Source organism: Bos taurus, chromosome 4, assembly GCF_002263795.3.
Source record: "Bos taurus isolate L1 Dominette 01449 registration number 42190680 breed Hereford chromosome 4, ARS-UCD2.0, whole genome shotgun sequence".
NCBI classification, from domain to species: domain Eukaryota; kingdom Metazoa; phylum Chordata; class Mammalia; order Artiodactyla; family Bovidae; genus Bos; species Bos taurus.
Window position 1 is genome coordinate 4,800,607 of NC_037331.1, and position 26,756 is coordinate 4,827,362.

The 26,756-nt window shown below is 47.0% G+C and overlaps 1 protein-coding gene across 5 annotated transcripts in view; it reads left to right on the top strand.

Moving 5' to 3' along the window:
• The window catches only part of COBL (cordon-bleu WH2 repeat protein), a 303,653-nt gene that overhangs the window by 218,032 nt on the left and 58,865 nt on the right, over positions 1–26,756 (top strand). For 3 of the 5 annotated variants that reach the window (XM_059885790.1, XM_059885792.1, XM_059885791.1), the window contains one exon: positions 2,023–2,202. The exons of the other annotated variants lie outside the window; for them this stretch is intronic. In XM_059885790.1, coding sequence (XP_059741773.1) covers positions 2,023–2,202 — 180 coding nt within the window. The remainder of the gene's footprint in view (positions 1–2,022; positions 2,203–26,756) is intronic. 5 annotated transcript variants of the gene reach the window in all.

A 26,756-nucleotide genomic window follows, 5' to 3' on the forward strand; every position in this document is an offset into this window, starting at 1 on the left:
CTCTTAACAATGAGACCCCTATTCTGCCTTCCAAGCCGCCTCCTCACTCTTTTCATAAATGGATGATGAACTCAGATTGAGAGTTCCCTGTTGAAATTCTTAGAGGCATCCATGCTAAGTGTAGTGTGGATGTGTTGAGTCCTGCAAACCTCCTGGTCAGACCAGCCCGTGTCAGCCCCAGGAAGGGCCTCCTGATGGAACCTTGAAAGACCGAGGCCCATCTCTGATGAGCTTAGAGATTCTGGCATGGGTTGGGCTGCTGGTACCCAAGGGGATCACAGGAGAAGGGAGATGGGATTTTAAAGTGAAAATTAGGGTGACAGTTCCCTCTACAAAGAGGTGTGGATGGTAGTAACTGGGCATGAGTCTCTCTCTGGTCCACAAACTTGTTTGTGAAGATTGAGGAGGAGGCCAGAAGTTCCTTTCTTCCAGATAATAACTTGGAATAATTTTTGAGGTCAGGGGTCTTGGCCATTTCAAGGCAGATTTCCGTCACCATCAGAAATCCCCATGAATTAAAAGTACAATACTGGCATCGCAAGCAGAACTTTTAGCCAAAATCTTGGCTTTAGGTTAAAAGATAATGCTTTAAAAGTAGTGCAAACCACAACAGAATATGCTGAGCTTTTTGTATCAGATCCCTAGAGAGCAAAATGTTTTAAATGTTTGGTACTTGTGCTAAAGGAGTATTGCAGCTGGCTGGATTTGGGTCTTGACCCAAATTTCTTGGTAAACAAGACCAAGCCTCCTAGTGGAGAGCCTCTTCGTCTACCTGCCTTGGGGTTGGTGCTGTTTTATCTGTCAGGTCCTTACCTGTGGGCCAGGCGAACCACACCCATGCAGACTGCCTTAGCTCATTTGCACTTTGAGAGAGGAAATGATATGTAGATATAGGAAAATTAACATTTTTCTGTGTCTACAGAACTATAACCAAGAGGAGGAACAAATGGATATATCCCTTGATGAAGAAATGAAGTCTCTTAGTATTTTTATTCATAGTCTGATAAAGAGCATGAAGTATAGACTCTATTAGTTACTAGAAAAGTCTAAACGTTAGAGCTTGAAGAAACTATTTTTAAGATGAGTATAATGAGCACAACTTATGACACTAGTAACTCATATCATGTGTCAAGTCACTGACTTTCAAAAATTTTATTAGCAGATCATTTTCATAGCAAATTGTAAATAAATCCCCAATGTGAATAGATGAAAGAGGGTTGCTCTGATGGTCTGAGAGATAGACAGGAGTGAGGGACCCCACTTCTCTCCCTTTGTCCAGCCAAGGACCCTTTTTGAGACAACGTTTGAAAGCTATTACCACAAACAAAGAGATTGATAGTGTAAATGAGCTTCAAGAGGGAAACAAAATTAGGGGATTATTGAATCTATAATAGATGATAAATATAAGCAACAAGAATAAGCCAAAAAAAAAAAAAAAAAACCACCTGTGAAGCGGAAAAAGACTATTGTGAAGAAAAGGAGTTCCTTTTAACTTGACAGAACTATTTAGGGAGTTTTAATAATAGTTATAGGTCCAGAATTTGAAAATACTGTGCCTTCCAAAAACAAATGGTAACTGGGCAGGTATTTTCAAAGAGACCCAAGGATGGAACACGTATATAAAATAATTGAATCATGTGAGAGGTTGGATTTGGTGCGGGGTGTGGCTCCATTTGGTGCCAGGAATGGCTGGATCCGGTGCCCGGTGTGACTGGGTCCGGTGTGGGTGTGGCTGGATCCGGTGTGGGGCGTGGCTGGGTCCGGTGTGGGTGTGGCTGGATCTGGTGTGGGTGTGGCTGGATCTGGTGCGGGGCGTGGCTGGGTCCGGTGTGGGTGTGGCTGGATCTGGTGCGGGGCGTGGCTGGGTCGGGTGCGGGGCGTGGCTGGGTCCGGTGCGGCTGTGTGTATGTTTGGGGCCGTGAGTTTGTCCTTGGTGTGGGTAAGTGCTGGTGACGTGCCTTCTGTGGGAGGCGGAGAGCGGTGGCTTCACCTTCTGAAGTGACTCCTGTTGATTCCATGTAGGTGTCGGACGGCAGGTGCCACAGAAGCCCCCCCGAGGCGCCGCTCGGGCCCCCCCCCAGCTAGTGCTGCCCCCGCCCCCACCCTACCCGCCTCCTGCCGCGGACGCGACCGAGCCTCCGCTTGGCGCTCCCGGGGAAGGCGCTGCTCCCGAGGCCTCCAGCCCAAGGCCAGCCCCCGAACGTACGTGCCTCTTGCTTCCCTCCGTGTCGACACCTCGTCTCTGCCGTCTCTGGTGTCGGGGCTGGGTTTCCAGACTTTCCGTTCTTGCCTGGGGATGTGTGTGTCTCTCCCCTCCGGCTTTCCTTGCTAAAGGCTCGACGCAGTGTGTCTGGTTAACAGTGAACGCACCTTGGATGCCCGGCAGGCACCCGTGTAACATTATTTAACCCATTAATCATTCAGAGCGCGGTTAGAGTTCAGCCAAAACTGTATCCTATGGGCCGAGGCAGCCAGCCGGGAGCAGAGAAATGTTCCTCGAGTTGGAACCGGCCTCAGAATGCTCGCCAGTGGCCAGGTCAGCGTAGCACAGCGATGATGCGGTCACATAGGTCGTGGTGGTGAGCCCGCTGCGGCCGGCTGTGAATGCCGGTGGGCAGGGGGCTGTGCTCCAGAGATGGACGGGGACTTACCCATTAGAGTCTGTGAACCCAGGGGCCAAACATTAGTCCTAAAGAAGGGGAGGCTGAGGCCCCAGGAGGGGACCAGCTTGATTTGAGTCTAGCAACAGCCAGAATCGAAGGCTGGTTTTGTTTCTGCTTCCTGTCACACCTCGTCTGAGATCATCCTTTCTTGTTTCCTGGGATTTCTTTTGAATTTTAACAAACACCATGTAGAGCATCCCTGCTTCCAGACAGGCCTAAGTTCTTTATATATACCTACACATACGTACAGGATTTCCTGGTGGCTCAGTGGTAAAGAATCCACCTGCCAATGCAGGAGACGCAGGTTTGATCCCTGGGTCAGGAAGATCCCCTGGAGAAGGAGATGGCAACCCACTCCAGTGTTCTTGCCTGGGAAATCCCATGGCCAGAGGAGCCTGTTGGGCTGCAGTCCATGGGGTTGCAAAGAGTCAGGTGTGACTTAGTGACTAAGCATCAGTAACACACACACACACACAGAGGGCATCGTCCATATATTGAGCCTGTGTGTGTCCCTACTTCAGGGCTCCTGAGCTATACAGGATGCGTATTTATAAACCAGGTACCCTCCAGGGTTGCATTTTCCCAACAGCATAATGCTTCTGTGCATTCCACCCGGGGAGCAGCTGATGCCTATGTCCCACATGAGCTCTGCAGCCCTCTGCTTAGGAAGTTCATCCTTTTCCACCATCCAACCACTTGATCTTTTTCTATCTTCCTTGGAAATGACAGCTAGCTCCCTGCCAGCTTCTGGGTAGAGAAGATAATTGTTGAATTACTTACCAACTTTCTCTAGGCAAAATAATCCTGATTCATTTTATCTCTTTTCACAAAAGACTTCTTTTTCATCCTCAAAATACGTTTGATCATCTTGACATTGGACCTACTTCCAAATGCAAATGAAGTTTGTAGGGGATTCAAAAATGGAGGATTAGACAGATGAGTCAGAAAGATGACAACCGAGGCTTGGACAGCTCCAGGGCTGTTTCATCCCTGAAGAGGGTGGGTTTGAAGCTCCGCATGCCAGGGCCCAAGCTTTCAGTGGCTGCTCTTGTGGCTGCCATCCTTACCTCCATGGATTGTCCTCCCTGGGGAGCCAGTGGGAGGAAGGACTGGGTGGAGAGCGGGGCCCCTGGCAGCGAGGAGGGGCCACCGCCCGGGGGCGCACACTGGGTGGGAGAGCCAGGCGTACACCTGATTTCTGTCAGCCTTCAGACCTCAGTCTCCCCCAGCCTGCCTGGGTTTGAGGGTGGTGTTGGCATGTGTGGCATCTGCCAGGCACATGGGACAAGATTTAGCAGCTGCTTTTCTTTTGTTTTGGCCATGCCACATGGCAGGTGGGATCGTAGTTCTCCGCCCAGGGTTGAACCTGTGCCTGGGCATTTCCAGGACGGAGTTCTAACCACTGGATGACCAAGTCCCCAGCTTGTTAAAAGCTGCGTCATCCTGGAGAAGAGTTTGTTCCTGCGTCCCTCCAGTGCTGAGGAGCCACACTCCACCCACCCTTGGGAGCCTTTGAGACAAAGGTCTGTGCAGAGGTTGGACCCGCACCAGACAGAAGGGAAGGTCCCTTGTGTTCCCGTCTGGAGGCCCCATCCCCTTCTCAGTCCTGGATCAGTTGCACACCTTAGTCTCCCCACATGCGTGTCCAGGGGACTTCCCCTGCCCTCCCTCTTGCTCATCCTCTCAGACACGCTCACAGAGATGCCAGGAAGAGAGCATAGAGCCACAGGGGGTGCAGAGAGAAGGGCCCATTCATGCTAGGACCACCCAGAGTCCTGCGCCTTCTGCCCCGGCCCTGCCTCCTGCCCCACCACCACCAGCCGTGGGTGCCCCGGGAGTTAAGGCATCCACTTTGAAGCATTTACTTACCTAATTAGCAGGACTCTGCTGAGCATTGTTTACAGTGTGAAAAACTGGAATCGACCACTCAGCCAGGGAGAAAGCAATTCACCGGCTTTGATTCAGGTCTTTTAATAAGTGAAAGAAAAAGAATCCTTTGTTATCATTTGTTTGATTTTCTTACATCATGCTGAAATCTGGGTACTGCTCTTAGCCTGTCTCCAGGGCACCGTGGGTTGTTGGCACATAAGTGTAAGTGACTAGCCCTTCAACTGCTGGGGGCCCGCCTGAATGCCAGATTGATCAGAGTGCTCCCTGCACTCAGGCCCTTGCCAGAAGGGTGGGCCTCTGCTGGCCCTGCCCCATCCTGGGAGCCTGTCTTAAGCATGGCTGCCCCTCCCCGTCATCCTCCAACTGCTCGTCCTTTTCTCACCATGCTTGCTACCGAGGTCAGTGTGTGCTGCTCCACTAGCTGGAGCTGCTTGGAGGCTGTCGCAGTCTTAAAGGGCGTCCAGCCCCAGCCCTGAGGTCTGTCTGTGGATGCTGTCCACAGTGTCAGCAGGGCCTCACATGCAGGCAAGGTATGGAGACGTGGGGCTTGTAGCAGCCGTCAGCATCCCAGCCAGGGCCCCCGTTCCTCAGCAGTCTCCTGTCTGGCCCAGCTGTCAGGAAGCCCTCGATGCCCCCACCTCAAGTGTTCACCCCCTGTGTAGCCCCTCCTCTTGAACATGGACTCCCATCTAACGAGTAGAATGTGGCCGCAGTGGAGTCAGCTGTCGCCTCTGAGATTGGGTGCAGACAGTCTCTGGCTTCCATCTGGAGCCTCTCATGTGCTCACCCCAAGGGAAGCCGGCTGGCACATTGGGATCTGCTCTACAGGGCGACCCCATGGCAAGGGCAGAGGGAGCCTTCAGCTAACACCCAGTGGGGAACTGAGGCCCTTCACCCACTGACCTGAGAGCTGAGTCCTGCCCACAGCTGCCAAGCAACAGGCTCACACAGGCTCCCCAGTCGAGCCTGCAGGTGAGACCACAGTCCTGGTCCACACCTTGATTACAGCCTGTGAGACCCGGAGTCAGAGGCACATGGCAGAGCCATGCCCAGATTCCATACCCACACAGACTATGGGATAGATTCTTATGCTTTGAAGCCTCTACATTTTGAGGTCATTTGATCCATGGCAGTAGATAACTAATACAGGTTGCAAAACTCCTGTCTTCAGCCTGCTCAGGTAAAAATCTCTCACCTCATGGAACAGGAGTCCCAGGAGGACACACTTCAGGGCTGAACCTGAGGCCCAGAGTTGCCATCAAGGACCTCCCTAGTCATCTCTGAGGTGGGCTTCCTTCTCAAGCTGGCCAGGGCACCATGGCCATTCCCTGCATCCCATCCAGATGCCACAATTCTCAGAAGAGGGGAAGAGACCATTTTCCTAGTAGTTTCATAGGAAAAGGAAGCCTTTCCAGAAATGGCCAGTTGCAGAGTTTCTCTCGTGTCTGGTAGACCAAGGTTGGGTCCAGGGCTGACCTAGTCCCTGGTGAGAATGGAATCCCAGAAGAGGAGTCAGATGCATCCTGACTGCCGGGATGGGAGTCAGCTTTCCCTGGGTGTGTGGAGCTGCTGGTCAGCACAGGCATTCTGCTCACTGGGAAGTGTGGAGAATGCATACTGCTTCCACAACCAACAGTGTTCACCACATGTGGGATGCAGCCTGTGATTTCCTTCTTGCATCTGGAGAACAGCAGGTGCAGAGGGAAGACTAGGTGCCAGGGGTGAAGACAGGTACATGAGTCCAAGAAGTGTGGCCACACACCTGGAAGGCAGAAGTCACCAGGGCACTGTCCCCTCCAGGGCCAGGCTCAGTGTGGGACTGGCCAGTTCAGGGCTGACACCCAGCTCCATTTCTCATTCCTACTTTTACAAACCAAAGGGATGACAAGAAATGCTCCTGGCGTCAGCATGCGTGCTCCTAGAGCCCAGAGACGAAAGGGTTCAGTTTCCTGATAGTCTTAGAAGCTAAGAAGAGAATAGAACAGAGTGAGCAGAGTCGTGTGTTCAACCCGTCAATCTTTGGAATCCTATATCTCATTTAAAGTCACTTTCTGCTGCAAGAAGCATCAGTAAGTCTTCCATGGTGAATTTAACTTAGGGTAAACAAAACGCAGCCTCTTCAAAGTAGGTCAGAGCAAATGTGAAGCTGCATGGACTTGGCCTCTGCATCACTTGGTGCAGGATTGTGGGTCCCCTGGCCTGGTCCGAGCTGTCACCCTCTCCCCGGCACCCTGGTCAGGCCAGCCTGTGGGGTCTGAGGGGTTGAATGCTGGTGCATACGTGGAGGAGAACGATCTCAGCCTTGTGGCACAAAGGTCATCGCAAGTAGGGTTTTGGTGATGTGTTTGAACTTCCCTTGCAACAGGAAATAGAAGTTCCTTGGCCTGTACACTTTAATCTTTTCGTTTCTTATTAATAAGCTTTCATATTAACCTTTGGATATCTAATCACGTGCATTGGTGCTTCATATGCATGTCTAAACCAGTATAGCTGTGCACATGGATTTCTGCCCATCACTAACCAGCTCACTCTCTGACTTCAGTTTTAGTTGAACCTTCATTGTGGATCATGCTGGTGGAGTTTATCCACTAGCTGCACTGAATTCTTTATTTAAGAAATCTGCAGTATTTGTTATGATTAAGTTATTAACAAGTTAGTAGACACTTGTTTCAATGACAAGACCCTGGGGATTTTAGAAATCAATGCATAGAGAGCTCAATTTGTTTTACATTTGATTTACAGATCCTCAGTTTGTTTTATATTTTTAAAATTTTACTGTCCAATGATTGTTTTTATACATTTTCCTACACCAGGCTGGAGGAAATCAGCCTTTCCTTGGGTATCCATTTCTAAGATAATTGGCAAAGGATTTTAAAGACATAGAGGGAAAAGGGAGCCATTGTCTCCTGTTCTAAATGATTTATAGGTTCAAGCACCACCATGACAACCATTGTGATGTTTCAAGCTAATCATTTTTCAATTTGTGAACAAGTATTCCATTTTAAAGAACTTTGGGAAATTCTGAATTAAGGGAATAAAATGAGAGAAATAAAGTATCTATTTTCAATAGAAGATTTGAGTTTGCTCAATGTAAAATTAATAATAATAACAAGAACTTGCATTGTTGGCTGTGTGACTCAGCAGATCTGAAAATCTAGAAGTGTTTTGGGTCCGGCTGTGTGGTTTTCTGGCAGAATAGCTGTCAGCAGATCCCCATGCTTCCAGATGAGAGCTTCTCTAGCTCAGAGAAGAGCTGGCCTGAGCTCAGAGTACACAGGACAGGACAGGAACTTCACTGACGGTCTCCCTATGCGGGGGCCAGTCATCTTCAAAGTGACCTAGCGTCTTGCTCTACAATTGGAAACAACATTAAACACTCAGCCTGTTTCCAGACAAAGCAGTTAATTCTACAGCTCATGACACAGTGGGCTTCCCAGGTACTCAGCAGTAAAGAATTTGCGTGCGGTACAGAGACAAAGGAGATGCAGCTTCAGTCCCTGGGTCAGGAAGATCCCCTGGAGGAGGTAACCGCAAACCCACCCCAGTGTTCTCGCCAGGAAAATCCCATGAACAGAGAAGCCTGGTGGGCTACCATCCACAGTGGTCGCAAAGAGTCAGACACAGCTGAGCGACTCAGCACACACACACACACACACACAGCTGACACAATTCTGGGAATCTTGTTTGTCATGGAAGCACCCTTGAAACCCTACGGGGTTGGGGGGTGCGGGGTGGGATTCAGAGCAAGCCCAGCAGAGCACTCTTGCCCATCTTGTGTGTACTGGCTGCTTCCTTCCTGTGGCAAAAGGACCCGTCACACCGCTGCTCCTGCTGCCATGGGAAAGGGCACAGCGTCCAGGGAGACAGGAACTGGGTGGTGAGCAAGTGACCTTCTCATCAAAGGAAGGAAGTCGGCAACTGTGGGAGCAGAGTCTGTCCCTGCTCACAATATATTTTAAAAATGGGTGGAAATTGTAACCTGTTATCATGGAACCTTGAAAAGCATTACATCTATCCAATATGAACTAGACTGAGTGCTACTTAGGAGCAAAGCAGTAAGAATCATGATAGAGTTATGCAGTGTTTAAAAAAAAGAAAACCCTGTGAAATTATTTCCTTTGGCTAATTGTCTTTGGGCACCTTATTTCTAAGCTATGTCGCTGTCTTAAACAATTGAAGAACTTAGTGACAACTCAGGGAAGCCCAGGTGTCCACTCAGCCTAGCTCATGCCATCTAGCTGGTGAGAGCAGATTGTTGAAATTTTAAAAGTTTTGCAAGCCAGTTGTTAAATAAGTGAAAGTGAAAGTCGCTCAATCGTGTCTGACTCTTTGCGACCCCATGGACTATACAGTGTGTGGAATTCTCCAGGCCAGAATACTAGAGTTGGGTAGCCTTTCCCTTCTTCAGGGGATCTTCCCAACCCAGGGGTTGAACCAGTGTCTCCTGTACTGCAGGCAGATTTTTTACCAGCTGAGCTACTAGGGAAGCCTGTTGTCAAATAAAGCAATTATTAAAAGTAAAATATGTAAGCTTGCAAATGAATACTATTAAAAACAAAGGTACATATTAAAAACTCAGCACTTTCTAATTATTTTACTAATGTTTTACTATTTCTGTGTTCTTGAGGTTATGTACGTTGAATCAATATGATTTAATAATATGATAGTGAAAATGCTATATGACAGCACACATCTTCCCAACACCACATTCAGTGACTGATAAGACCTGGAAATCAACCAAGGAAGGAGCATTTACACCATGGACATTGGCAGAGGTTCTGTGTCAGGACTGATTTATTGTCTGGTAATTGTCCAGGCATACAGTGTAACCCTGGGTAATGTTAATAGAGCAGATTAATTATAAAAGCATATCAAGCCAATGCATTGTGAAAAGTAGCCCCCCCCCCCCAAAAAAAAAACCTGAAGAATGATTCTTCCATTTTTCAAAAACCATTATTCAACTCAGCAAAGTCATTCACATGATGGATGAAGAAGCCAAGTTCTTCATGGTTTCATGTTCATCTTACTCCTTAACATAAAATGATTAATCCACACTGGTGTCAAAAGTACATGTGTTTGTCAAAGGTAATAATAAGCTGGCCATAGGTAAAATAATTTGGCAAAAAATAATAAAAGAGTACGGTGTGTATCAATTGGTCATATAAAATTTACAACAAAGACTGTTGCAGTCTTTATTATCACTTACAAATTCTTTATAGCAGTGCAACCTTATTGTTCTGTCTGTCCCTTTTCCTTTTTCCAGAAGAGAGCTGGTAACTAACCATTTATCAGCCTCCCACCACAAAGCAACAACAAATATAAATAGGAATGCTGAAAAGAAGTAAAATAATTTAGCTAAGAAAATGGATGGCAACATTATCTTTGATTGTCTAAGTCACTGCTCAAGCTGTGAGTTGACACAAACAATCAAACAGGTGTCTGTGTCTCTCAGAAGTTTAATTTGCTGCCTAAGTTCAGGTTCGGAGAAGGCAATGGCACCCCACTCCAGTACCCTTGCCTGGAAACTCCCATGGGCAGAGGAGCCTGGTGGGCTGCAGTCCATGGGGTCGCTAAGAGTCGGACACGAGTGAGCGACTTCCCTTTCACTTTTCACTTTGGTGCACTGGAGAAGGAAACGGCAACCCACTCCAGTGTTCTTGCCTGGAGAATCCCAGGGACGGGGGAGCCTGGCGGGCTGCCGTCTATGGGGTTGCACAGAGGCGGACACGACTGAAGCGACTTAGCAGCAGCAGCAGCAAGTTCAGTTTGGTTGTAAAAAACAACTTTTCAATGCCAAGAGTTATGAGAACTTCTTTCTGGGTTCACATAAATTTAAGTTCTTCCTGGAAGTAAGAAACAGACAGCTTGACTTTTTAAGAATGGTTCAACATTCTTATTTAATACCATTATTGTATTTGATTAGTTAAAAAGTGAGTAGGAATTATAAGCCTACCATTTTCTTACTGACAGTGGTCTTCTGAAATGTTGTCTTACAGATTTTTTGTGAGATGCTGGAGTTTAGGCACAGCCATTCTGTTTTAATCCCTAAGCCTTGAGGCCTTTAGGGCCTTAAAGATTCTCCATGCAATGGCCCTTCATCAGACGGTCAGTCTCTCACTGGGGAAAATAGCAAGACCCAGAAGTTTCATCCTTGAAAACAGTGGTCAGCAGGCACATGCCATTGATGACCTTTCTCCAGCCCAGTAAATCAATCAGTATTTTCTGAATTCATGCTTGAGCCCTGCTTAGCATCAGCATTATCAAGGTTTGATTGATTGATCTGCAGTTGAGGGCATTGCTTTGCAATGTTATCTATTTTTCCACTGGAGTTCTGAAAGCAACTGAGACTTCTTTCCAGGAGGTAAAAAAATTGGTTTTTGCCTACCAGCTGGTCACTGTCTCTGCCTGCAAGGACTTTCAGGTTTCTGATCAAATCCAAATCATTTTATTAGACCTCGAAGACAGCAGTGAGTGCTGCTGATGTAACTTTTCCAGGGGACAGAATCGGGTGTGTTAGATCAATAGGTCCTTTGAACAATTGACACAGAGAGAGACTGGAAGGAAGTGGATGATACTCATGAACTTACATACAAAACAGAAATAGACCCACAGACATAGAAAACAAATTTGGGGTTCCCAAAGGGGAAGGGGGGAGGTACAAATTAGGAGTTTAACATTAACATGTACACAGCACTATAAATAAAATACATAACCAACAGGGACCTCCTACATAGCATGGGGAGCTAACTGTACTCAGTATTTTATAATAACCTATAAGGGAAAAGAATCTGAAAAATAGATACATATATGTTATAACTGAGGGCTTCCCTGTGGCTCAGATGGTGAAGAATCTGCATGCAATACAGGAGACCCAGGTTCCATCCCTGGGTTGGAAGGATCCCCTGGAGAAGGGAATGGCTACCCACTCCAGTGTTCTTGCCTAGAGAATCGCATGGACAGAGGAGCCTGGTGGGCTACAGCCCCTGGGGTCACAAAGAGTCAGACACAACGTAGCAATTAGCACAAAACAAACAACATGTATAACTGAACCACTATGTGGTACACCTGAAACTAATTCAATATTGTAAATCAACTGTACTTCAATAAAGAAAGTACATTTCGAAAGCAAGAAAGAAAGTGGAGGAAACAGTGGTAACGTGGTGTGGCCGACACCCCACTCTCTATGCAGTGCTCAATCCCCAGGGCCTTGGTGGTACTGAGAAGGGCGATGTTTTTTTGGCAGTTTGTGTTCATGTTTCACCCTTTATTTTCCCCCACAGTTTATTGCTGTGCATCATTCCCTACCCATGCCAAGCACTTCTGATGGACGGCCCCTCCCTGGAGCTCCATGCCTCTGACTTTTCCCTGTGCCTCTGCTGTCCTGACTCTGATTCTCCTGTCGATCTTCCATCTGTCAGCATAAAGGGCTCATTTGTACACCTGCAACTCACTTTCCTTAGAATTGACATATAAGTGCAGAAACAACAGAGATTTGTTTGACTGAGGTTTATATTTCCTTGTAGGAGTAAAGAGTTTTATATGTAAATTCTAGGTTGATAATTTTCTGTCTGAAATTCTTCTTTCACAGATACACGGATATGTTTTTATTAAGAACCTTGATTTATTTGAATTCATTATTAATTCCTACTTTTCTTGTTTGATATTTGGATGCAAAATTTCTTCTCCACTTTCCTTTCAGCAAGATGGTGTCCATAAATCGACCAGTGAGGGCAATGTGGATAGAACTGAAATAGTCTGTCTTCCTGGTAAAAATAAGTGCCTAAGCTCATGAACTCTAATATAACCTGTAGGGATTCACAACTCATGACCTATGGTTATCCTTCTGGGATATGTAGGACCCAACTTTTTTATAGATTTTTTTTAGATTTTCTTATTACTGTGTCCCCTGCCATTTAGAGAGTTTATGAAAAGAAAACAGGAAGAAGATCTTGTGTCTCACTGCATCTGTTCATGAGGCATGCAGTCATTCAACCACTGATTCACTGACCATGGGTACTTGCTCGATGCCAGGAGGCTTTGGGGGCTGTTAGACTGAGTAGCAAATGACCTCCACCCATGGCCGCTTCTTACTATGGCTCCCCATGGGGAAAGAGGTAGCAATGGAGCCACTTGATAAATGCTGGTCTGGAGGTTCGTGCAAGTGGGAATCAGGCCCGGAGGCGTAGCTGCCATGTCCGTGTAGGAGTGTTGCCTGCTCTTCCTAGAGACTGAGGTCCTTCTCCCATCTTGAGAAAATCCAGGAGTCACCTTAGCAGTCCTAAGACAGAGCAGGTGAAAATACTCATGTGAAGACTTAGGGTTTAGGAGAAAAGGCTTGCTGTGGTAAATTTTTACTATTGTGCAAAGATACATTTGAATTGGAGAGGCTTGTCACATTTCCCTCCAAAAGGTTTTTTTAAACATTGTTCTCAAAGAAAAAAAATCAGAAAGTGTTTTTTACTTAAATGACTGTTGTCTGCTTGATCACGATGAGAATGGTGGCGATAATGTAAGAATTATTGCAGCTGACATTGGTAGAACCCATAAAGAAATATAAGCTAGAGCTTCTAGAAATATATAGCTAGAGCTATGTGTAACCAATCCAGTGCCACGTGATGGGAAAAACACAAAGTTACAGATGTTACTCACAAGGAAACAGAACAAGTTAGAAATGCTTTTATTTGCATTGAAATAAAGAACTTTTGTCTGATAAGCAGCAGTCATTTGACCTCAAATCATTAATTGGAAACGTCTAAACAAGAAAAGGAAGGAATGATGGCTAAAGCTGAAACTCCAGTACTTTGGCCACCTCATGGGAAGAGTTGACTCATTAGAAAAGACTCTGATGCTGGGAGGGATTGGGGGCAGGAGGAGAAGGGGACGCCAGAGGATGAGATGGCTGGATGGCATCACTGACTTGATGGACGTGAGTCTGAGTGAACTCCGGGAGTTGGTGATGGACAGGGAGGCCTGGCGTGCTGCGATTCATGGGGTCGCAAAGAGTCGGACACGACTGAGCGACTGAACTGAACTGAACTGAAACAAGAGAAGGTTTATGACCCAGACATTGAATATTGTAGAAGACTGTATATAATTACAGCCATAAGCATTTGTGTAAGAAGTAGCTATTATTGCTGAAGAAAGATAGCAGTCGGAAATCTTAAGGCCAAAAGTTAGGAGAAGAGCAGGGTAAAATTACATTAATGATATTGTTCACAGAATTCCTGGTTGGGAGGACAGAAAGTATATACAAAAATGTATCAAAGTCTATGAAAAACAGAACACAGATGTTGGGGGTGGGGAGGAACAAACAGAACAAAAAAGACCAAATTATATGACAAGTCAAATTCGACCAGAGCACTGCAGATGTCCTGGATCACCAAGTTGGCCAAAGACACAGATGACTGGCAATACCTCGGGGATCTCTATTGCCAAAGCGTCTCTCACACAGCTGGGTAAAACTCAGGGCAATCAGTGAACAACTTTAGAGATCCATGTGTGTCACAACACTGTGTTTACCGAGTGTCAGAAACTTCTAGGAACCAGACAGATTCATTTGGTTCAATATTTTTTCTCAGGGCAGTCACATTTCAGAGAGGTTTTCATTTCTGACTCAACCCAGAAGTCATCCCTCTTTGTGGGTCATCTCTTCTCCTTACAAGCCAACAGGAGATTTGTCTACTTCTTTTCTCCATGCTGTTACACATAGTATCAAGAGTTGAACTCACAGAAAAACAGACTATGTGTCTCACCAGAGACACATAAATCAAGCAGCCCTACTGACAAGACTTGGTTAGCTGTGCCCAGGGATGCCCTGAGGCACATTAGCCCTATATCAAGTGCCACAGCAAACAAACATTAACTTTATGGTATTTTTCAATTGCAGTGGGCTTAAAGGCTTCCATTTTCAATGCAGAGACAGTGTCAGCAGTGTGCAGTGGAACGGCCGTGACTTCTAAACTGCTGCACAGTTAGATGAAATGTTTTCCATCTTACTTCACTGGTACTTGTGACCTTCTCCTATGAAAGTTCAGAGACTATTTTCTGGTGAATAAATTGCTCTTAATACTAGAGATGAAACAATTTGGAGAATCTTACTACTGTTTCCTCATTGGTATTTTATTTTCTCACCCATTTTAATCAATTACACATTACATCTGTGTTTCCAAGGCTTATCAACTGCTAATTTTCACAGTTTCCATGTTAATTTGGATCCATCATATGATACTGTTTGCTCACAACTTTCATAACTCATGTTGTCTGATCCAAAATATGTCCATATGCAGACTGACATTTTCCATGGCAAAACAAACTTTTCTGTGATGGGGTAGGATTGCTTCTTCCAAATATTATGAGACAGGGTGAGAGCACCTCTGCACAAGTATTGAAGGCAGCTTCAACCAGCACAATCAATTGTCTAGAAATTAATCCACTCACAGAGTACTCACTTATTTCCCCCCTGAATTATGTGTACATGTGTGCATGCGTGCAGGTATATGTGTGAGCTTTAACTATTTCATCATTCACACCCAAGAAATGTAGAGCAGGAGAAAAACTCAAAATAGCTTTGCTCCTTATTCATTGCCATGATAAAGCAACAACAAGCAAACTTCAAATACTTGGGCGAAAATGAAGGTCCAAATCTGAGATGAAATGAGACTTGGAGTTCTCTACAGGCTGAGTCCCTGGGCTTTCCTTGTCATCAATAGCAACACAGAACTGGTGACCCTTCTGTCAAAAATTCTGCCCAGAAAATTTTGAGATTAAATTTATCCTCACTTTCTGTGTGTATTCCACCCTTAAATGCTTTATATAATCCTTCTTTTGCCTTCTTCTTAAGAAAATAATAAACTTTTTATTACTATGAAGAAGCTGTGTAAAAGTCAGAAAGTTGTATCTGCCTCCAGGAAAGAAAAAAAAAATGCCCTTCAGAAAAAATTTTTAAAAAACAGCAACAGAGAGATGAGAACAATTGAGATTATTTAGGCTGGCTACATTGATTCCAGGGTGTTAAATCTGCACTCCACTTTTGAGGGAGGAAAGTAACCCAACTGTAACCTAAGTCAGAATGCAATAGCCAAAGTGAATCATACTTCTTTCTTTGGCATTAGAGGAACTGAGATTGAGGAGAAAATAGATCCTTGTATGTTTCATATGAATCAGCTCAGTTCAGTCGCTCAGTCGTGTCCGACTCTTTGCAACCCCATGGACTGCAGCACACCAGGCTTCCCTGACCATCACCAACTCCCGGAGCTTGTTCAAACTCATGTCCATCGAGTTGGTGATGCCATCCAACCACTTCATCCTCTGTCGTCCCATTCTCCTGCCTTCAATCTTTCCCAGCATCAAGATCTTTTCCAAGGAGTCATTTCTTCACATCAGGTGGCCAAAGTATTAGAGTTTCAGCTTCAGCATCAGTCGTTCCAGTGAATATTCTGGACTGATAATGAGGAATATAAAGCCTTCCTAATAATAGCTCAGATCCTAAACCAGATGGCACATGGCCATGTCTGGCCCACAGATGTGTCCTCCTTGCCAGTATTAAGTCAGATGGGCCTCGAACTTCCATTTCCTCTGCAATGAGTAAGAATGCTTATGTCCTTAGGGCCCAGAGCTTACCAGCACTGGGCCCCACCCACTACCCCCCAAGGCCCAGCGCCTAGGAATCACATTGCTATGGCTATTCTTGGGCTATGGTTTTTCCAGCAGGAGAATGAAGGGGAAAATGATGAAGTCTTACCATCAGGCTCCTGATAATAAGTGGACGAAAGTGGGAAAATGGAGCATAAATCTCTAGGGCTGCAGTTTCAAAGGAAAAGAGACAAAGCCCAATTCTGGCTGAAAGTAAGGAGTATTCACACTTCTGGCTGGTTCCTCTCATGGAAGTTTCTCTGTAATCCCTGGAGCATTTGATGTATGACTTCTATCTCAGTCTTTTCTTCCCACCTCTTCCCTCAGTCCTCTCTTAAAGTGTGAAAGTCGCCAACCCCATGGATGCTGACCCCGTGGACTATACAGTCCACAGAATTCTCCAGGCCAGAATCCTGGAGTGGGTAGCCTATCCTTTGTCCAGCAGATCTTCCTGACCCAGGAATTGAACTGGGGTCTTTTGCATTGCAGGCAGATTTTTTACCAACTGAGCTACCAGGGAAGCCCCAGTCCTCTCTTAGGCTAGCCTCAAATCTGCACCCACAGAGCCAGGAAGAGGGTGCCTCAGGGGCAGGAGTGGGGGTGTCTGCTTTGTGCATGTCCCTCTCCACCCCATCCCATCACAGCTGTCGTACAGGTAAGACCAGGATGAGACCCTGCTGAGGGCAGTGGGTGCCAAGCCTGAATGTCCACTCCCTGGACAAATGCCCTGCATTAGAGCCCCTGGGGTTCCAGGACAGAAATATGTGAAGACTAAGTTCATTAAGTTCCATGAACATTAAATAATAGTGAGTGGTTTTAAACTGATATTTTTTTTCCCTCTTTAGTAGTAGATTGTAAGCCTCTTTTTACTATTGCAAGTTGAAGTATAGGAATCAAATGGATGGGAATTAGCAGTTTTTATTTTGTTTTTTTCTTTTAAGAGCATTAGCGATGTATAGATCGGAGAAGGAAATGGCAACCCACTCCAGTGTTCTTGCCTGGAGAATCCCAGGGACGGGGGAGCCTGGTGGGCTGCCATCTAGGGGGGTCACACAGAGTCAAACACGACTGAAGTGACTTAGCAGCAGCAGCAGTGATATATAGGGCTTCCCTGGTGGCTCAGATGGTAAAGAATCCGCCTGCAATATGGGAGACCTGGGTTCAGTCCCTGGGTTGGAAATATCTGCTGGAGGAGGGCACAGCAACCCACTCCAGTGTTCTTGCCTGGAGAACCCCATGGACAGAGGAGCCTGCCGGGCTACAGTCCAGGGGGTTGCAAAGAGTCGGACATGACTGAGCAACCAAGCACACAGCACACAGTGATGTATAATTGGAACACAGAGTTCCTACCTATGTGTAAATAAAGTATGTCCTTTGATAAGTGTTGATACACACACCCATCACTACACCAAGATAGTAAAAATATACCACCCCCCAAGAGTTTCCTTGTGTCACAATGTAATCATGTTTCGTGTGTTTGTGTATTCAGTTCAGTTCAGTCGCTCAGTGATGTCTGACTCTTTGCAACACCAGGGACTGCAGCACGCCAGGCCTCCCTGTCCATCACCAACTCCCGGAGCGTACTCAAACCCATGTCCAGTGAGTCAGGGTTGCCATCCAACCACCTCATCCTCTGTCGTCCCCTTCTCCCACTTTCAATCTTTCCCAGCATCAGGGTCTTTTCAAATGAGTCAGCTCTTTGCATCAGGTTTCCACAGTATTGGAGTTTCAGCATCAATCCTTCCAATGAATATTCTAGACTGATTTCCTTTAGGATGGACTGGCTGGATCTCCCTGCAGTCCAAGGGACTCTTGAGAGTCTTCTCCAACACCACAGTTCAAAAGCATCAATTCTTTGGCACTCAGCTCTCTTTATAGTCCAACTCTCACATCCATACATGACTACCAGAAAACCATAGCCTTGACTAGATGTACCTTTTTTCACAAAGTAATGTCTCTGTTTTTTAATATGCTGTCTAGGTTGGTCATAACTTTTCCTCCAAGGAGGAAGCATCTTTTAATTTCATGGCTGCAGTCACTATCTGCAGTGATTTTGGAGCCCAGAAAAATAAAGTCTGACACTGTTTCCACTGTTTCCCCATCTATTTCCCATGAAGTGATGGGACCAGACACCATGATCTTAGTTTTCTGAATGTTGAGTTTTAAGCCAACTTTTTCACTCTCTTCTTTCACTTTCATCAAGAGACTTTTTAGTTCCTCTTCACGTTCTGCCATAAGGGTGGTATCATCTGCATATCTAAGGCTATTGATATTTCTCCTGGCAATCATGATTCCAGCTTGTGCTTCATCCAGTCCAGCATTTCTCATGATGTACTCTGCATATGTTAAATAAGCGGGATGACAACCAAATGAAACCTTATACATGTAGCTAAATAGGTAACCTTAGGACAGTACTATCAATCTAATGGGGAAAGCTAACAAAATATACTTGTTAATACCCCAAGTTCTAAATCAATTGAGAAGTAAAGCTCCGTTGAAACTAGTTAGGAAAGCGTCACAAGTGATGACTTTAATGGGTTGTTCCAGTTGGGTTGATCTGAGGGGAGGGAAAATACGTTGCAACATTTTCAACCAGAGCAGTAGCATGGACACATGTTGATGAAATTCAGTCACACATGTGCATCTGTACACACGGACCGTGGGGCCATCGCTCCTCTGTCCAAGTTTTCAAGAGGAGAGCAAACGTTGTTCTCATCGGCATCGTTCTCTCCTGCTGAAGAGGCACACGTGGGTGCAGAAAGCTGAGATCGCTAAAAGTTCACTGAATGGAGGTCAGCTACATCCCCTCTGCTCTCCCCAGCTCCAGACCCACTGGTCCAGCCAGGAGCCTGGCTGACACCTGGGGAGGCGGGGCCAGGCACCTGGGCAGCAGCCACTCATCTGCAGGGGCAGCGCCCCCTCGCCTCCCCTCCCTGCCAGGCTAGAGAGCAGCTGCAGGGGTGGCTTACTGACAGGGCTGGAGGAGCCTGGATAACCAGTGTCTCACCCCAGTCCCTACTCCTTTCAGCCACCGGGGAGGGACCCTTGATTATCCCCTTGATGGACAGTCTTGAGAATGGAAACAAAAGTACAGGAAACAAACACCAGGGCTCTGAGTTTAGGCCAGTATTGTTACAGCCGATCACGCAAATAGCTGGCTTGAGTGGCTGCATTCATAGGATCCAGACCTCTGGGTTTACAAAGAAGCAAAAGAGGCCAGAGAAGTACAGTGACTTTTCTGAGGTCACACAGCAGGGAGTCTTGTGCTCAGATTGGCACAAGAGGATGGCACCCCATCCTCTGTGTCTGGAGTGACCAGGATCTAAAAAAGAAAGTGAGTGTGGTGTGGGCATGTGGCTCTGTCTATATATCAGTACATCTGTATATCAGTGAACTTGTATCTCTGTATCTCTCAGTCTGTCTGTCTGTCTGTCTGACATCTGTAGGTCCGAGGACAGACAATCTGCAGTGACAGTCACTACCCTGCAGGTCAGTCCACACTCATGCAACGTGTTTCTGAGCCTGTCCCCCTGGCACACTCCCCCCAGGGCTGTGAACCTGACCACTAGCCCCCCCCCCCAGAAATAACTATCAGGCCCCCGCTTTAGTGTCTAGCTGAGCACACAGTTAAGGGGAACCTGCTCAACCTGTTGTGAAATCCGCAGTTATCCCATGTGGACAATACAGTGCAAGGGAGCAGCAGCCCCTGGTGCTCCTTCCCTCACATCCATGCCTGTCTGGCTGCAGAGCAGGCTGGCTTCTCTGGGGAGGGTGCCCATGCAGGGGGCTAAGCTTCACTGACCCCTGCCCCCAGGAGGGATGGGCTGAACAACCCCCTTGCACTGTGTGTGGATAAACTCCTTCCCCTTTACTGCCACCATCTGGGGTTAGTGATGTTGCTTATTTTACAATGCAAAACCCAGGCACAGAGAGATGACATGTGTCTGAGGCCAGAGGCAAGCGTGGGTTAACTTTAAGGCAAGACTTGGAGCCTGGTGGTCAGGTCTGCGAGTCCACAGAGGCCTGCCGGACCTGCTATTTGCTCTGAGGTGGTGGTCTCCTCTCTTTCTAGAACCACCCCTGCCCATCCCACACACATAAGGCCAACAGCTGCAAGCTCAGCTGCTTTTTAAAACCTCAGATGAGCACACAGGCCAGGCTGCACAAAGCTCAGAAGATGGGCAGGCAGAGCGTGGGCGGTTCGTGTAAGTGGCTGTCGAGCCCTGGAGATGCGAGAGATCCAGCGTTTCCTTCCCCAGGATGGGGGTCCAGCCCGTCAGTCAACTCAGGCTGCGTCACCAACCCCCACAACCCTCGGGGCCTAAATGCACACGAGATGTTTGTTTCTCATCATCCCAGAGGCTGGAAATCTGGGGTCAAGGTCACAGCAGGGCTGGCTTCCTGGGAAGCCTGCCCGCCAAGCGCTCATGTGGTGCTCCCTCTGTGTGCACCCACCCCGGGGTCTCCTCCTCTTCCTACAGGGATATCAGTCACACTGAATTGAGACCCATCCTTGTGGCCTCTGTTTAACTTAACCACTTATTTAAAGATGCTATTCCAATACAGTCACATGCTGAGGGACAGGTGGTTGTCAGGATGTCAACGTATGAATTTGGGGGTCACCGCTCAGCCCACAGCAGCTGGTGGTGTTTATTGCCCCAGTTTTCTGATGGGACGACAGGGGCTGTGGAGCCTGTGCCAGGCGTGCAGCGGTGGTGCAGGGAAGCACCCAGGCTCCAGCCCCAGGCTGGGTCCTGCCATGGCCCCGTCCCGCCGCTGTTATTAGTGACTGTCCCCAGAGCCGGCCATGGCCCAAGCTGCCCTCAGGCTGTCTGTGCCCATGTGTCCTGTCTCTGCCCTGACTTTGAATTCCATCCCCTGCAGTTGTCAGGTGTCTGCAGCCCTGGTCAGATTCTCGCACTTGACTCTGAGCATCTGTACAAAGGCACGGCCCGGCCCAGGGTTCTGGTGAGACCTTCCACCACGTAAGGGCCAGGCTGCAGTTTTCCCTGTGGTCCCAGCATCTCATGTCCTCGTCCTTTTCCTCCTGGTCCTTTGCTCACCTGGCTCTTTTAAGCATTTGTGAATGTGTTTGCCCACAGACACAACACATGCGCGCGCGCACACACACACACACACACACACACACACACAACCCATCTTGTCACCATGAAAAGCATCAGGGCTTTGCAGATAATAAATTCAGTATGTCAGTTTAGACTACCGTGTGTGTGTGGGCCTGCTGTGAAGACGTTCTGTATGCATTCCCTTACAAAAGTTGCTCCCAAAGATCAGCATTATTCATGTGGTTCTATATGATGGATTGGATCAATGTCAAAAGTTCCCATGTTGTCAATGGCTTCCGGGGAAACAGGGCTCCCTGGTTAACCAGGGAGGTAATGGGCTGGGCAGCAGGCTTTCCTAGCAAGAGGACCCGTCTCTGCTCTAAGGCCTGGCAGCCTCTGTGCTCTGTATGAATGGGTTTGATCAGCCTGTGTGGGGCTTCTTCAATTGTTTGAGTAAGCTGCTTAATCAGTCAGGAGTCTTTTTCTTTTTCAACTGTGCCTTTAAAAAAAAGATCCAACAACATTTAACATGATTGCAACAATTTTTAAGTGTCCAGGTCAGTGACATGAAGTATTTTTGTGTTGTTGTGAAACAGATCTCCAGAACTTCACCATCATGCGAGTCCAAAACTTCACACCAATTCAACATCAGCTCCCTCTACTCCTCCCCCAGCTCCTGGCACCACCTTTTTGCTTTCTATTATCTTTCTACTATTTCTGCTTTCTATCTCTGTGAATTTGACCACTAAGAATGCCATGGGCTTTCCAAGTCGTACTAGTGGTAAAGAAGCCACCTGTCAATGCAAAAGACGTAAGAAACAAGGATTCAATCCCTGGGTCGGGAAGATTCCCCTGGAGGAGGGCATAGCAACCCGCTCCAGATTTCTTGCCTGGAGAATCCCATGGACAGAGGAACCTGGCAGGCTGTGGTTCATAGGGTCACAAAGAGTTGAACATGACTGAAGCAACTCAGCACGCACGTGCAAGAATGCCGTAACAGCAGAATCACACACTGTTTGTCTGTGACTGATTTATTTTCATTTAGCAAAATGTCCTCAAGCTTCATCCAATTTGTATCATGAGACAGCATTCCTTACCTTTTAAAGGCTGGGTAGCACTCCATTATATGTATATCCCATGTTCATCATGACAGATGAATATCTGTCCATTCATCTGTCAGGAGGCATGGGGTTGCTTGGCTACTGTGAGTCCTGCCTCAGTGAACACTGGGGTGCACATGTCACTTTGAGACCCTGCTGTCAGTTCTTCTGGATGTCATCCAAGAGGAGCACTGTTGGTGACTCAGGATGCTTTTGCCTGTAGACAAAGCAACTCAAATTGGCTTAATTCACAAGGAAATGTATAGGTTCCTGCAAGACTAGAGGTTGAGCAGTCTTTTAACCTGCACTCAGTCGCATAACAGCTCTGAACTAATCATTGTGGCCCAGGGAGTACCGTGTACGCATTGGCTGCAGCTGGGAGGCACAGACCAATGGCCTGCAAGGAGGGTGGAATCCCCAGGTTTGATTGAACCATCAGGGGCCATCTCCGGGGAAACCTGGATGCTGAAGGAATCCAGCCTGAAGCTGGATTCTAGCGTGGGGTTAGGAGCACAAAATAGAACTCGTGACCTTGGGCCACTTATCCACTTCTCTGGGTTTGAGTTTTTCTATTTTGATAGCAAAGATGGTTTTGCGAATTACACACGTGAGTACCTGTAAAGCATTTAGAACAATGGCCAACTCTCTGCAAATTTTAACTATTATGAAAGTGACCAACGTTTCGATGCAAGAGATTGTGCCTTAAAATCTTGATTTTTGCTTTTTCAGAAAAATTACAGGTGGCAACACTGGTGTTCATCGTGAAAGAAACTGTGGGATGCAGCAGGAGCTGCCCGTTTTAGAGAAATATAGACTCCTCCCCACACTTTCTCCACATGTGGCCTCACTTCCAGCTCTCACAGACATCCCTTGGCCCTTGTAAACATGTCAGTTTGGGTCAGCCTGGAGAGATGAAACATCTTAAGCCCTGAGTTTTAAAAATCGGAAAAATGTAAAGATCCTGTTGTCACATAAGCCTTAAATTACATGTATAATTTTCGTCTTCATATGCTCACACAAATGATGCAGGGTTCTTTCTTTTTCCTCCTTTTCTTAGCTATTAAATTACTATAATACCATTTTTGAATAGACTTCATTTTTAAGGTTTTACTTTTTATTTTGAAAAAATTTTAAAGGTTACTTTCCATTTACAGTTATTACAAAATATTGACTCTATTCCCTTGTTATACATCCTTGAACTCATTTTATACCCAATAGCTTGTACTTCTCACTCCCCCACCCCTATCTTACCCTCCTTCCCCACTGTGTAACTAGTGATTTGTTCTCTGTATCTGTCAGTCTGCTTCTTTTATGCTGTCTTCACTAGTTTGTTGTATTTTTTAGATTCCACACGTAAGTGATATCATTCAGTATTCATCTTTTTCTGCCTGATTTATTTCACTTAGCATAATACCCTCCGCATCCATCCATGTTGCTGTAAATGCTAAGTTGTATTCTTTTTTATGATTGAGTAGTACTCCGCTGTGCATACGCACCACATCTCCTTCATCCCTTCATCTGCTGATGGACGTTTAGGCTGTGTCCATGTCTTGGCCATTGTACATCGTGCTGCAGTGAATGTTGGGGTGCATCGATCTTTTCAAATGAGTTTTTGTTTTGAGTGTTTTTCCGCCTTTGGATATATACACAAGAGTGAAATTGCTGGGTCATAACGTAGCCCTATTTGTAGTTTTATGCGAAATCTCCATACTGTTCTCCACAGTGGCTGTACCAACTTACATTTCCATCAACAGTGCCGGAGGTTCCCTTTCCCCCACATACTTGCCAATATTTCTTCTTTTTGATGGTGGCCATTCTAACAGATGTGAAGTGATATCTCACTGTGGTTTTAATTTGCATTTCTCTGATGACTAGCAATGTTTAGCATCTTTTCATGTGCTCAGTGGTCTTCTATATTTCCTCTTTGGGCAAATATCAATTCAGTTTTTCTACTAATTGTTTAATTAGGTTGTCTGGTTTTTCTGATGTTGAGTTGTCTGACCTATTTATACGTGTTAGATGAAGTGAAAGTGAAAGTCACTCAGTCGTGTCCGACTCCTTGCGGACATGCAAAGATTGGACTATACAGTTCATGGCATTCTCTGGGTCAGAATACTGGAGTGGGTAGCCGTTCCCTTCTCCAGGGGATCTTCTCAACCCAGGGGTCAAACCCAGGTCTTCCACATTGCAGGCGGATTCTTTACCAGCTGAGCCACCAGGGAAGCCCAGGAACACTGGAGTGAGTAGCCTATCCCTTCTCTAGGGCATCTTCCCAACCCAGGTCTTATTGTAAAAAGCCTTTTCATTAAACGTAGAAACTTTTGCACAGCAAAGGAAACCATGGACACAATGAAAAGACAACCAACAGAATGGGAGGAGGTATTTGCAAATGATATGTCCAATACATGTTGGATATTAATCCCTTATTGCTCATTTCATTTGCAAATACCTCCTCCCATTCTGTTGGTTGTCTTTTCATTGTGTCCATAGTTTCCTTTGCTGTGCAAAAGCTTCTACGTTTAATGAAAAGGCTTTTTACACTGTGCCCTTTTATAGCTCACAAGTGAAGTGTCCTGCCCTGTCAGGGGGCTCTGCAGGGTGGCATGTCCTCTCTGCCCATCTTAAAACAGCTGCTGAGTCTCTTGCAGCCTGGGCAGACAGGGGTGAGTGCAAACAACATTGGGGTACCTCTGCAGGTGCCCAGAGCTTTCCACTAGTGTCCCGTGCTTCCTGAGAGGTAAGCCTGGGCCTGGGTCCTTCAAGATGGCAGAGCTGGGTCATGATAGGTGTGCACAGGCCCCCGGTGCCAGCCAGGCTCAGAGCTGCCTCACAGGACACGATGAGCTGTGCCTGCAGCTGATGAAGAAACCCAGAAGGAAACAGTCTGCGGTGTCACTCTGGCATCACAGGAGCCCGTGTGGCTGCCTTCTCACTGGCCTAGTCTAGCGGAAGCGCTTGGAACAGTGGCTCATCAGCCACTCCAGAGAAATCACTGTGCTGACTGACAGCTTCTCTCCAAGTCTCAGCAGGCAGCCACGACCTGCACTCCAAGGCTCTGACTTAAGCCATTGTCCCTCAGTAACACTGTGACTCAGAATGCCAGAGCAGAGGCGCAAGGAGACTTCAGAGAGACAAGCATGCCTTCATGCCAGTGGCCTTGTGTCTATGTGCCCGCCACCTCTCGTGGGCACCAGAGAGACAAACTGGGCTGAGCTGCTGCAAACAGTGGCACTGGCTCCTCGCTTCCAGTTGCATCCACCCAGCAGAGCTGCTCACTGGGGAACCTAATTACACAGACTTAAATTAATGAAGAGGCTGTTGCTAAATGTGTGTCCTTTCAGAACAATTTCAAAGCGAGGGAAAAGTAATGAGCCTTGGGACTATTGCACTCCTTACTGTTTAACCCTGGGCTTCAGGTGGTGCTAATGGTAAAGAATCCGCCGCCAATGCAGGAGACATGAGAGATGTGGATTCGATCCTGAAATGGCAACCCACGCCAGTATTCTTGCCTGGAGAATCCCCATGGACAGAGACTGGCAGGCTACAGTCCATAGGGTCTCACAGAATCGGATACGACTGAAGCAACTTAGCACACATTACTGTTAAACCCTGATGAAATATACATCCCCTAAGTATGTCAGCATGCCTGTCTTAGCCTAGCGGACAGCAGCAGTTCAGGATGAAAACCCACGTGCGGATCATTTAGTATGTGCCTGCCACGGGCAAAACAGAGTCGCCAGGTCTGGAAGGATAAAAAAGGTGGAAGAACTCATGCCTTACAGGGAAAAGAATTCACTCTCCATTTTTCACCAACCCTAGAGAGAACCAGCTCAGAAAATGTACCAAGAAGGATTCATTTGATACCTTAGGGGACTCTGTCCTTGGGAAACCAGTGAACAAATGAGGAAGGGAATGGACCACAGGGGATGTCATATTGTGGGACCAGAAATGCTAGAATCCCAGGAACCCCTTCACCTGTCAGCTGCTGGGGCTGGTGTCCTGCCCTCCGTTTAGGAACTGAGACCCCGAAGGTGGACTGTCCCCAAGGTCACGTCACTCAGAGAAGTGAGAAGACCCTGTAGAGGCCCCAAGCAGCCGGGGACACTGAGCCTGATGTGGGGGCGCCTGGGGACCATTTGACTGGATCAGTGACCCTTCCCCAGTCTTCCCACCTCATCACCTCTAGCATCTTTTTTGATCAGCAAATGATTTCCATGTCCCCTGCTTCCTGGGCCTCCCTCCTGGGAGCCCCCTGCTCAGGGCCCCCTCGCTGCTCCCACATGTCTGGGCCTGGGGCTGCAGACACACCATCCTTGGAGAAGGCCTCCAGAGTCTTCAGACTTCACCTACTGAAACCCCCGTGTGATGGAGGCTGTTCTTAGACCTGCCAGCTTTGGAGAGACCAC